Source organism: Tachysurus fulvidraco, chromosome 6, assembly GCF_022655615.1.
Source record: "Tachysurus fulvidraco isolate hzauxx_2018 chromosome 6, HZAU_PFXX_2.0, whole genome shotgun sequence".
Classification (NCBI taxonomy): Eukaryota; Metazoa; Chordata; class Actinopteri; order Siluriformes; family Bagridae; genus Tachysurus; species Tachysurus fulvidraco.
Genome location: NC_062523.1, coordinates 5,676,569 through 5,688,865, shown reverse-complemented (window position 1 = coordinate 5,688,865; position 12,297 = coordinate 5,676,569). Strand labels below are relative to the sequence as shown.

Below are 12,297 nucleotides of genomic sequence, written 5' to 3'. Positions count from 1 at the left end.
TCGTTAATCATTACCTGTTAATATTGATACCACAGAAAACCATAAGTAAATCCTTATATGAATTTGTCATTTTATAGAGGAATATGAAGCTTATATAAAAACCCTGGATGTGACATACAAAACAGAAGTGACCACAACAGTGGGTCAGGAGCCCAAAGTGGCGGATTTGCCCCCTGTGGTCTTTAGTGAATATGACATGCAGAGAAGGATGGCACAACAAGCCCAAATGACAACATTCATATCAGAGAGGGTAAAGATGATTTATTAAACATAATAATAATTCATTCATCATATCAGCACCAACAAAAACTAATTAGACTGTTTTATTATTAGGAATTCCAGATCTCTGCTCTTGAGGTGAGAATCATTCAAGAGATTGAGTTCAGGATCCTCAAGATTACATATCGTGAACTAGTGATTGAGGATGGAGAAGAAATGCTGCTGAGTGCGGCTGAGCATGAGGCAGTAGGATCCTCTTTCAGCACACATGTCAAAAGCTACAGAATCATGGAGGGAATGGGTGTGACATTCCACTGCAAAATGGCAGGAAATCCCTTGCCAAAGGTACTGACTACTACTACTACTACTACTACTACTACTACTACTACTACTACTACTACTTGTACTAGTTAGAACTGGAGAAAGCCATTCATGCTTTTATTAGGTCATTTCTAGGTTATTGTAATACTCTTGTGTAAACTCTAGAATACCCTCCTCTCTGAGTTATATGCTATTACTGACCTGCCTTTGTTTAAAGGCAAACTAAAAACTCACTTATTTAGAATGTCTTATGATTTAATAATAATTTTCTTGGTTTTGCTATTTTATTGGCATTTTATTGTAACTGCTGTTGTTTTTATCTATTTATTTTTAATGCCGAGAGACACTTTAGTTCAACTTAGGTTGCTGTAAGGTGCTAAATAAATAAATAATTGATTGAATGATAATGATTACACAATCAGTCAAGCTAAAATATTCTAGCTTCCTTACATTATATCAGCCATTATAGCTTTATGTGTTTAAGACATTAAACATTGAATTTAACATTGTGTTCTAAACTATGACATCCACAAACCCCTGTAATAGATTGCATGGTACAAAGATGGCAAGCGCATCAAGCATGGAGGCCGTTATCAGATGGAGGTTCTTCAGGATGGAAGAGCCACTCTGCGTCTTCCTGTGGTGTTGCCAGAAGATGAAGGAGTCTACACAGCATTAGCTAGTAACATGAAGGGTAATGCCGTCAGCTCTGGAAAACTCTATGTGGAGTCCACAGCTGCTGCTCAGCCCTTTTATCCTCAGACAGAAGCAATGAAGAGAGTACAGTAAGTTTTTCTTCTTGTAACATTGGGAATTATGACATGTCACAGAGCTGTTGATCACATTTCACAGGTTTATGTAAATATTCTCATTATTATATGCTACGGTTTCCATAGTAGCATCAGTTTAACTAGGATTTATATAGAATAAGCTGCACATAGTTTAATGAACATATTATAGTTGGTGTATTTACACAAATGTGATAACATGGACTTCTTTCATGGACATTCCAAGATATTAAATGTAACTATAAATAAATAAAATGTATAGTAAAAGAAGAACAAAAAATTGGGATATGGTCTTACATGAAAATATTCTGTGTACATTTATATATGCATATAACCTACTTATATGCTGATTATTTTCTTATAACAGAATGCCAGATTGTAAGTAAAAATAAGATGAATTTGTTATTTTTTTTTAGGTCTGAATCCCCAATGTCTGCACGCTCCATTAGCCTCTCCCCCGGACGTTCCCCTGCACGTTCTGTTAGCCGTTCTCCTGCTCGCAGACTGGATGAGACAGATGAGTCCCAGCTGGAAAGGCTTTACAAACCTGTGTTTGTCATGAAACCATCATCCTTCAGGTGTGCCGAAGGACAGACTGCAAGATTTGATTTGAAAGTTGTTGGAAGACCCATGCCCGAAACTTATTGGTTCCACAATGGTAAGTACAGTTATATATGATTGATGCATGTTTATATATAAATAATTAATCATTCTAATTATGTACCCTAATGATTACGTCTTTCTTTAACAAAGGGCAACAAGTAGTGAATGACTACACCCACAAGATTGTGGTGAAGGAGGATGGAACGCAGTCTATGATTGTGGTGCCTGCTATGCCTAATGACTCTGGAGAATGGACAGTTGTTGCTCAGAATAGGGCTGGAAAAACTACTGTTTCTATGACTCTAACTGTAGAAGGTAATTTTTCACCTTTTTTCCCCATGCTAGCCTATACTATGAAATCATTATGCAAACTAAATTCTATCTTTATTTTATAGCTAAGGAAAACTTGATTAGACCACAGTTCATTGAAAAGCTAAGGAATGTCAGTGTCAAGGAAGGTACCTTGGTTGAGTTGGCGGTCAAAGCCATTGGAAACCCACTCCCTGACATTGTCTGGCTGAAAAACAGTGACATAGTCTCTGCTCATAAGTATCCAAACATTAAGTGAGTATTCTAGATTAAAATGTATTGATGAAAATTTTATTTTTATAGTTTTAAAAAAGAATACTTACAAATATGGAGATGCTGAAATGTGTTTTTCAGAATTGAGGGAACCAAGGGGGAAGCACGTTTCAAAATCCCCCAAACCGCTGGTTCTGACAGTGCATGGTACACCGCTACAGCAATTAATAAAGCTGGACGCGATACCACACGCTGCCGTGTCAATGTTGAGGTGGAGTACGTTGAACCTGAACCAGAAAGAAAACTCATTATTCCTAAGGGAACTTACAAAGCTAAGGAAATTGCTTCACCAGAGTTGGAGCCACTGCACCTCCGTTATGGTCAGGAACAATGGGAGGAGGGTGACCTTTATGACAAGGAGAAACAGCAGAAGCCGCACTTCAAAAAGAAACTGACCTCAGTAAGACTCAAGCGTTTTGGTCCTGTACACTTTGAATGCAGACTCACCCCTATTGGTGATCCAACAATGATTGTTGAGTGGCTACATGATGGCAAGCCCCTTGAAGCTGCTAACAGGTTACGCATGATTAATGAATTTGGCTATTGCAGTCTTGACTATGAGGTTGCATATTCCAGAGACAGTGGAGTTATCACATGCAGAGCTACCAACAAATTTGGTGTTGATCAGACCTCAGCCACCCTGATTGTAAAAGATGAGAAAAGTCTTGTTGAGGAAAGTCAGTTGCCTGAGGGTAGGAGGGGACAGAGAATAGATGAATTAGAGCGCATTGCTCATGATGGAGCTCCTGCTGGTGTTACTATAGATGAAATCGCTGAAAAATCTAAGCCTGACATTGTCCTAGTTCCAGAGCCCATTGCAGTATTGGAGGGGGAAACTGCTAAATTTCGTTGTAGAGTAACTGGATACCCAACCCCTAAAGTAAACTGGTACCTGAATGGAAAGCTTATTCGCAAGAGCAAAAGATTTAGACTACAGTATGATGGCATTCACTACCTTGAGATTGTGGACTGTAAGTCTTATGATTCAGGTGAGGTTAAAGTTGTGGCAGAGAACCCAGAAGGAACTGCAAACAACATTGTGAAGCTAGATATTAAACAGAAGGAGGACTTCAGGGCAATCCTGCGACGTGCTCCTGAAGTTAAGGCTCCAGAAGGTCCTGGCCCTGAGCATGGCAGAGTATCTTTTGATGTTATTAAGGTGGATAAACCTACTGAGACCTCACAAGCCAAAGAGGTTGTCAAACTAAAGAGGGCTGAGAGAGTTGTTCACGAGAAGTCTACCGAAGAGACGGAGGAATTAAGAAGCAAATTCAAACGCAGAACTGAAGAAGGCTACTATGAAGCTATTTCCTCAGTGGAGTTTAAATCTCGCAAGAAGGATGAGTCCTATGAAGACATGTTGAAGAAGAGAAAAGAAGAGCTTCTTCACTGGACTAAGGAGATACCTGAATCTGAGAAGAAGAAGATGGAAGAAGAACGTAAACTTACCATTCCTACAATTAAGCCTGAGAAAATAGCTCTTTCCCCCAGCATGGAGGCACCAAAGATCTTAGAACGCATTCAGAGCCAGACAGTCACCCTGGGTGATGAAGTACGCTTCCGTTGCAGAGTTGTTGGTAAACCAGATCCAGAATGCCAATGGTACAAGAATGGAGTTTTGCTGGAAAAATCAGACCGAATTTATTGGTACTGGCCTGAGGACCATATCTGTGAACTGGTTGTTAGAGATGTTCTAGCTGAAGACTCGGCTAGCATTATGGTAAAAGCCATTAACATTGCAGGAGAGACTTCAAGCCATGCCTTCTTGCTGGTGCATGGTATGTATCATGATTAAGATTTCTGCATTATACTCTCCTATATTGAGACTTTATTTGCAAAATAAATATTGTTTTTTTCTGTCAGTTTGAAAATAATCAAATTTTTCCATAGGCAAGCAAGTTGTAACCTTCACACAGGAAATTGAGGATATATATGCCAAAGAAAAGGACAACCTGGTGACCTTTGAATGTGAAACAAACGAGCCCTTTATCAAGGTTAAATGGTTGAAGAACAATACTGATATTTTCTCTGGGGACAAATACAGGATGCACTCTGACAGAAAAGTGCATTTCCTATCTGTCCTGGTTATTGGCATGGATGATGATGCTGAATACACTTGTGCTGTTGTTGAGGATGATCAAATAAGAACATCAGGCAGACTACATGTTGAAGGTTTGCATAATGACTATGTATTTGTTCTACATTTTTGTGACTCTCTCATATCCTTATTAACATTCACAGAGAATGTTTTGACATGTGATATATTCTGTATGTTGAAAAGAAAACAAATTTTTAACTTAAATACGGTGTATTGTGTAGGTGCACCACTTGAAATTGTGAAGAATTTGGAAAGTGTTGAAGTACCAGAGTCATATGCAGGGGAGTTTGAGTGTGAAATATCTCGTGAGGATGCTGAAGGCACCTGGTACTTCGAGAACAAAGAGATCACTCCAAGCCTGAAGTATGTTATGTCTTCTCGCCGTGGAAGACACAGCCTGTGTGTCAAGGATGTGAAGAAAGAGGACCAAGGCAAATACACTTTCAAAGTGGGTGATCTACAGACAAGTGCTAATCTGAAGATGAAACGTAAGTTCATATATATATCGTGTACCTTATCATTTTTTCTGTGCATACTCATCATGCCTGATATTTTGAAGAAATTATATGAGATGGTCTTTTCTCGTTTTCTCCTCTTCCTACAGTGCGCTCAGTTACACTGATGCAAGGACTTTCCGACTTAACTCTCTGTGAAGGTGATATTGCTCAGCTGGAGGTACGATTCTCTCAGGAGAATGTGGAGGGAACTTGGTTGAAGAACGGTCAACCCATCTCTGCTACTGATAGGATTCACATTGTTATTGACAAACTTGTACACAAGCTCCTGATTGAAAACATAACCAAAGATGATGCTGGAATGTACTCCTTTAATGTTCCTGCTCATGACATTTCCACCGCAGGAAAACTGAATGTTCAAAGTAAGGTTCTGATAGTACACCTTTCAGTTATTATTTTGTCAATTTGTTCATTTTATTTTCCTTACTATGTGCTTCTACATTTTTTTATTTCGCCTCATTGTTTTCTTAAAATAAGGAAGCTAGGAGAACAAACGTATTTTCCAAATGAAAAAAAATGTCATCCACTCGTGACTTATGTGTCATCAATAATATTTCACAGCTGTATTAACTGTTTAACATATAGGCCTATACAGATGTGAAAGATGTACTATTTAGGAAGCAAGGGGGTATCAATTCGATTTTGAGAAGCACCTACTGTATCTTGTAGATTTCAAGGTACAGATTAATTTCACATTTCTTAATGTTTAATCTCCTTTATCAATTTCAGCAATTTCTATTATAACACCTCTAAAGGATGTTAGCACAATTGAAGGCACAAAGGCAGTGCTAGAAGCCAAGATTTCAGCTGCTGATGTGAGCTCAGTGAAATGGTACCATAAAGACAAACTAGTGACTGCTAGTGACAGAATCCAGGTCGTGTCTAAGGGCTCCAAACAACGACTAGTACTGAATAGAACTTATGCTTCTGATGAAGGACAATATAAACTGGTTGTTGGCAAAGTTGATTCATCATGCAAGCTAACTGTTGAGAGTAAGTTATTATTATTATTATTATTATTATTATTATTATTATTATTATTATTATTATTATTATTATTATTTCTAATATTATTATTATTATTATTATTATTATTATTATTATTATTATTATTATTATTATTATATGGTATAAGGTATATACTTGTAAATACCCTAGTTAATTGTACAGTCAATCAATCTTTATAAAATATGGTGCTTTTAAGAAGTCTTCAACAAAAAGACTGATTTTCAGGAACAACCGAAGCAAACTGATGTTGTGCATTTAACTCCGCCACTTCTTCTTTCAGAAATTAGTATCGTAAAGCACATGGAGGACTGTGTTTGCACGGAGACCCAGAATGTCACATTTGAAGTTGAGCTGTCTCATACTGGCATTGATGCTCTCTGGACATTTAAGGGTCAACCTCTGAAGGCTGGTCCCAAGTACAAAATTGATTCTAAGGGCACAAAGTATAGTCTCAGTATTCTGAATGCCATGAAAGATGAGGAGGGCCCTTATGTGTTTGCAGCTGGTGAAAAGACTTCAAGTGCTAAACTCATAGTATCAGGTACAATATTGTTATTCTTCAGTTCAAGCTGACCAACATCTATTTACTCAAAAAATATTTAGAGATTTGTTTTAGAGATTTATTCAATAAAAATATGCTTTATTTCTCTCTACTAGGTGGTGCCATAAACAAACCACTGCAGGATGTAACTGTTGCAGAGTCCCAGACAGCTGTGTTAGAGTGTGAAGTTGCCAGTGCCTCCACTGAGGGAAAGTGGATTAAGGATGGACATCCTGTTGAGTTCAATGATAATGTCAGACGTGAAGAGATCGGTCCTGTAAGACGGCTTGTCATTGAAATCTCAAGACCTCAGGATATTGGAGAGTACACATACCAAGTGGCAAACTCTAAGACCTCAGCTAACTTGAGAGTTGAAGGTATATTTTTTATATTTGATTTATATATTCTAATGTACCGTCTTACAACATGATCAAATATTAAAAAACAACAACATACTAATAGCATTTCTATTTTGTAACAGCTGTAAAGGTCAAGAAGACACTAAAGAACCAAACTGTCATTGAGACACAAGAGGCTGTCTTCAGTATTGAACTTACTCATTTGGACGTGAAAGGGGTCCAATGGATCAAGAACGGAATTGATATTCTTCCAAGTGATAAATATGAAATATCAGTAGATGGCATGGTTCACATGTTGAAGATTAAAGATTGTAACACCCAGGATGAATCAGTTTATGGATTCAAACTTGGAAAACTCACAGCTAATGCAAGACTCAATGTTGAGAGTAAGTTTGAAAACAAATTTGACACACATATTATGTGTACTATGATAGGAACCTGACTTTCTGATCACTGTTTAATTATTTTTTTCTAGCAATAAAAATTGTGAAGAAGCCCAAAGATATGACTATACTGCTAAACTCTACTGCATCCTTTGAGTTAAGCGTATCCCATGATAATGTCCCCGTTAAATGGATGTTCAAGAACCAAGAGCTTCAGCCAAGTGCAAATATCCAAATCCTTTCTGAGAGGAAAGCTCACAAGCTTATCATTGCTAATGTTGAAGAAAACATGGCGGGAGAATACACAGCTGTTGTGGGACATGTGCAGTGCAGTGCAGTTTTACATGTTGAGTGTAAGTATACTAGCTGCATTTGCTTTTAATTCATTGAATCTAAATTCATGGCTAATTTACTGCATTTTTTTCCAGCTTTGAGAGTTACAAAGCCCATGAAAAATATTGAGATCCCAGAGACCCAGGTGGCCACATTCGAATGTGAGGTTTCGCATTTTAATGTCCCATCCACATGGCTGAAAAATGGAGTTGAGATTGAAATGAGTGAGAAGTTCAGAATAGTTGTGCAGGGTAAGCTGCACCAACTGAAGATCATGAACACCAGCAGAGATGATACTGCAGAATATACATTTGTCTGTGGAAATGACAAAGTCTCAGCCACCCTGACAGTTAGCCGTAAGTTTTCTCACATCCTTGAGGTGGAGTTTTGAGTGGAGTTTTCTCACCTGTACCCTTGTCAGGATAAATTCTGAAAAATTATGAGAGAAATGCAAAATAAGTAAGGTGAAATATATGATTTTTGTTCTTGTTTCCTTTTAAAGCTATACTCATCACCTCCATGCTCAAAGACCTCAATGCTCAAGAGAAGGATACCATTACATTCGAAGTGACTGTTAATTATGAAGGCATCACCTACAAATGGCTGAAGAATGGTATAGAGATTAGATCCACTGACAGATGCCAGACTCGTTCAAGACAGTTTTCTCACTCTCTGACCATTCGCAATGTGCACTTTGGGGATACTGCAGAGTACAAGTTTGTGGCAGGATCTGCTCAGACTTCAGCAAAACTGTTTGTTGAAGGTAAGTTCTTACATACTCTAATCTAATCTTTACAGTGATTCATATGTAACTCTACATTGGCACCTAACATGGTCATCGTTTTCTATTCGTTAGCTCGTGTCATTGAGTTTAGAAAGCACATCAAAGATATCAAGGTGACTGAGAAGAAAAAGGCTATCTTTGAATGTGAGCTCTCTGAGCCCAATGTTCAAGTCACATGGATGAAAAATGGGCAGGAACTTGAGCTATCTGAAAGGTGCTGTTGTAATTTTGCTAAGCAGAATTTTACATTCTTTCAAGTAATATTACTGTTTATTTTGTTAATTCAAATGTTCTTATTAAATTTTGTATTAATCCGTATAGGTTCAAGGTTTCTACAGACAAGTATATTCAACGCTTAATGATACAGACTGTTCGCATGTCTGATGCTGGTGAATACTCAGTGGTTGCTGGATCCAGCATGTCCAAAGCTCAGCTCACAGTTGAAGGCAAAGATGTCCGCATCACCGAACCGGTTGAGAAAGAAATAACAGTAAATATTCCTATATACTGACAAATATACTGACATCTTTTGACAGGAATTGTGATGCTGCAAAAAAAAAAAAAAAGAATCATAGCTCACTATTAATGTCTTTGTGTCAGGTGCTTGAGAAGCAGAGAGCTACATTGGAATTTGAGGTCAATGAGGATGACATCGATGGACGCTGGCTCAGAAATGGTGTTGAAATTCAATTCACCATTGATAAGCGTTATAACTATGTGACCATTAGGAAAATTCATCGCTTGACAATCACTGAAACATGGAGGAGTGATGCTGGAGAATACACTTTCATTGCTGGGAAGAACAGGAGTGTGGTGACCCTACATGTCAACAGTAAGTCTTGTTTCTGTGTTGCAACATTTTATTCGATGTGAAAATTGAGTCAATTAACTCTATCTATAACCTGAAATAACAAAAATCATGATTGACAAATATTGATATGAATAGGGAGAACCATTTTTTTATGACTACATACATTTTTTGGTTTTGAAACACTCCAATTAAGCATTAGCAGTATACTTATTGTTGCTGTCCTATTGGAAAACGATGTACATTATGGTTATATTTTAGACTATCTGAGTTTGCTTCTTCTCAATGAACATTATTCTCTCCTTCTTAGTTCCTGAACCTCCTAAGATCATCAAGCATATGGAGCCTTTGTCTGTTGAAGCTGGTAAACCTGCACGCTTCTCTGTGGAAGTGACTGGAATCCCTGAACCACAAGTTTCCTGGTATAAGAACTCTCAGGCATTATCTCCTGGATTCAAGTGCAAGTTTCTGAGAGAGGCAAATGAACACACTCTGCTGCTCATTGAAGTCTTCCCAGAGGATGCAGCTCAGTACAATTGTGAGGCAAGAAATGACTATGGGCAGGCGACCAGCTCTGCTTCACTGAACGTCGAAGGTAAATATTGATAATGATGGAAAATTCCTGGAAATATATGGAATATTATATAATTCCAAATATATAATATCTATTAACAACCTTAAAGCTTAACTGATCATCAAAACTTTAAGTGTTTATTTCTTGCTGTTATTAATATTAATGCATTTCCATGTTTTCACATAGTTCCAGAGGTTGTTTCACCTGACACTGGTGCACCTTTATCCCCACCTGTGATTATATCTCCAATACAACACACCTCTGCCACTGAAGGGGGATCTGCTAGATTTCAGTGCCGGGTGTCTGGAGAAGGTTAGTGTAATATACCGGCAAACTGTCTCACTATATGTACCTCGACTCATGTTGCATGTGCACACAACAGATTATGTCAGTAAAGCATGTATTTTGTTCTTGTGTTCTTTAGATCTGACAATTACGTGGTTCAGCAAAGACAAAGAGATCAAACAGTCAACCTTCTTCAGAATGTCTCAATTTGATGACAGCTGCCAGCTAGAGATAGCCAGAGTTTATCCAGAGGATGAGGGAGAGTACACCTGTGTTGCTCGTAATTCTGCTGGAATGGTTTCTTGCTCCGCAGCACTTAAACTGGAGGGTGAGTTGAACATTTTTCATAATAGCATGTTTATTTATTGCTATCATGCAACTGCTACTGAATGTTATGGGTATTCTTTGTAACAACTGTTTATATTACCAATTATTACTGGTGCACTGGTTTACATTATTTAGTTATGGTCATTTAAATATAACAGACATCGGAACTGTACTGGACACACTCCTCAAGTCCTGAGAAATCTTATTTTTGTAAATTGTTTGGTATGTCTAATGGCTGAAGAAAAATCAATGCCTCCTCACAGGGAAAACACAAATTATTGACATAACATCTCAGCAATCTCAATGGCACGCCTTGTCCAGTCTCTCTTCAAGCATTGCAAGTGTAAAGACGGAGCCAGTTGGTCAGAAGCCTACTTTTATTCGACCTCTTGTAAGCTGCACTGTGCCTCATGGGGAAGTGGCCAGATTTTATGCTTGTGTCTCTGGCATCCCAAAACCAGAGATAATTTGGTTTCATGACCAGGAGCTTGTAAAGCCAAACAAAAATATTGTCTATCATTTTGATGAAATGACAAACACTGCCACATTAATCATAGTTGATGCTTTCTCTGAGCATGCTGGACAGTACACTTGCAAAGCAGCCAATTCTGCTGGAGAGGCTGTTTGTACAGCAACCCTTACAGTATTCACAGAAGGTAATACACATAAGATTAGATTGTCTTCTTTAAATAACTCACCGTGATTAACTATAAGTGCACAGTTTTCCACAAATGAAGCTTGTCACCTATTGTCCACAGTGAAACGATTCAGTCACTATTACTAACTGCACAATATTAAAAATTCTTAATAGGGTAAAGCTTGTGGTTGTCATTAGTAAAGGCTATGTAGCAAATTGACATTTGTGCGGTGTGATCCACTCTTCTTATTTACTATTGTTACAAATAGTATAGTAGTTCCAACAGTTAGCATTACTGTAGTGTTACTGTTTGGCTAACATATTCCTTTGTATTGTTCAGATGAAACCATTAAGGATCATGCTAATAAGAGTATATCAAGGTCTGAAACAGCTCTTACAATAACATCCAGTTTTAAAACACAATGGTTTGATGAATTAAAACCCACCCCACAAGAAGGGCCTGTGGATATCCAACAAGATCTTGTTCTACCAGGTGATAGTTCAATTTCTGCCTCAACCATTCCTGAGAGATCTTCAGTGACATCAAAATCTATTAGCAATGTGGACATCCAGCAACTGACCAGTCCATCTGAAAAGCCCCAGGAAAGAATAACTGGTCCATGTAAAATCACTTTGCCTGACTCTACATTAGTTACCAAAACTGGGAACATAGTTTTAACAAGTAATCAAACACCAGATTTGCAAAACCTTGAAGCTCGAAAGGTATTGAGTAATTTCCTTCTCTGTGAAACCCCACCTGAGAAATCTTCTTTGATATGGACAGAAGAAGAAAGTGTTGAGCAACCCTCTTTTGGAAGGTCAAGTAAGAAGACTGATACTAAAGTCCATAAAGAGTTCATGCCAACTACCCCTACTCCTGGTGATATTACAGACATACAGGCTTTCTCAAGAGACCAACATTTATCAGTGGAATCAAAACAAAACCTGTCACAAGTTTACAAAAAACAGAGTGAGACATTATCAAAATCTTTTAGAAAGTCAAATAAAAGCATTGTTATCAGTAGTCATGAAGAAGTCCCTTCATCTGATCCCACTACAGTCACTAAGACAATGGATATATATTTAAATCAGTCACAGATTTTACTCGATGAAGAACAAGCACAGCAATCTC

At 37.9% G+C, this 12,297-nt stretch overlaps 1 protein-coding gene across 17 annotated transcripts in view; it reads left to right on the top strand.

Annotated features, from left to right (window-relative positions):
- Positions 1-12,297, top strand: part of ttn.2 (titin, tandem duplicate 2) — a 170,885-nt gene that overhangs the window by 13,483 nt on the left and 145,105 nt on the right. For all 17 annotated transcript variants that reach the window (XM_047814435.1, XM_047814451.1, XM_047814443.1 and 14 more), the window contains 23 exons: positions 78-250; positions 334-564; positions 1,087-1,325; positions 1,745-1,986; positions 2,082-2,246; positions 2,327-2,495; positions 2,595-4,291; positions 4,404-4,685; positions 4,833-5,099; positions 5,216-5,488; positions 5,856-6,119; positions 6,415-6,675; positions 6,792-7,052; positions 7,157-7,420; positions 7,510-7,770; positions 7,846-8,106; positions 8,253-8,513; positions 8,607-8,748; positions 8,856-9,024; positions 9,135-9,366; positions 9,653-9,937; positions 10,103-10,228; positions 10,341-10,529. In XM_047814435.1, the coding sequence (XP_047670391.1) occupies positions 78-250; positions 334-564; positions 1,087-1,325; positions 1,745-1,986; positions 2,082-2,246; positions 2,327-2,495; positions 2,595-4,291; positions 4,404-4,685; positions 4,833-5,099; positions 5,216-5,488; positions 5,856-6,119; positions 6,415-6,675; positions 6,792-7,052; positions 7,157-7,420; positions 7,510-7,770; positions 7,846-8,106; positions 8,253-8,513; positions 8,607-8,748; positions 8,856-9,024; positions 9,135-9,366; positions 9,653-9,937; positions 10,103-10,228; positions 10,341-10,529 (6,714 nt within the window). The remainder of the gene's footprint in view (positions 1-77; positions 251-333; positions 565-1,086; positions 1,326-1,744; positions 1,987-2,081; positions 2,247-2,326; positions 2,496-2,594; positions 4,292-4,403; positions 4,686-4,832; positions 5,100-5,215; positions 5,489-5,855; positions 6,120-6,414; positions 6,676-6,791; positions 7,053-7,156; positions 7,421-7,509; positions 7,771-7,845; positions 8,107-8,252; positions 8,514-8,606; positions 8,749-8,855; positions 9,025-9,134; positions 9,367-9,652; positions 9,938-10,102; positions 10,229-10,340; positions 10,530-12,297) is intronic.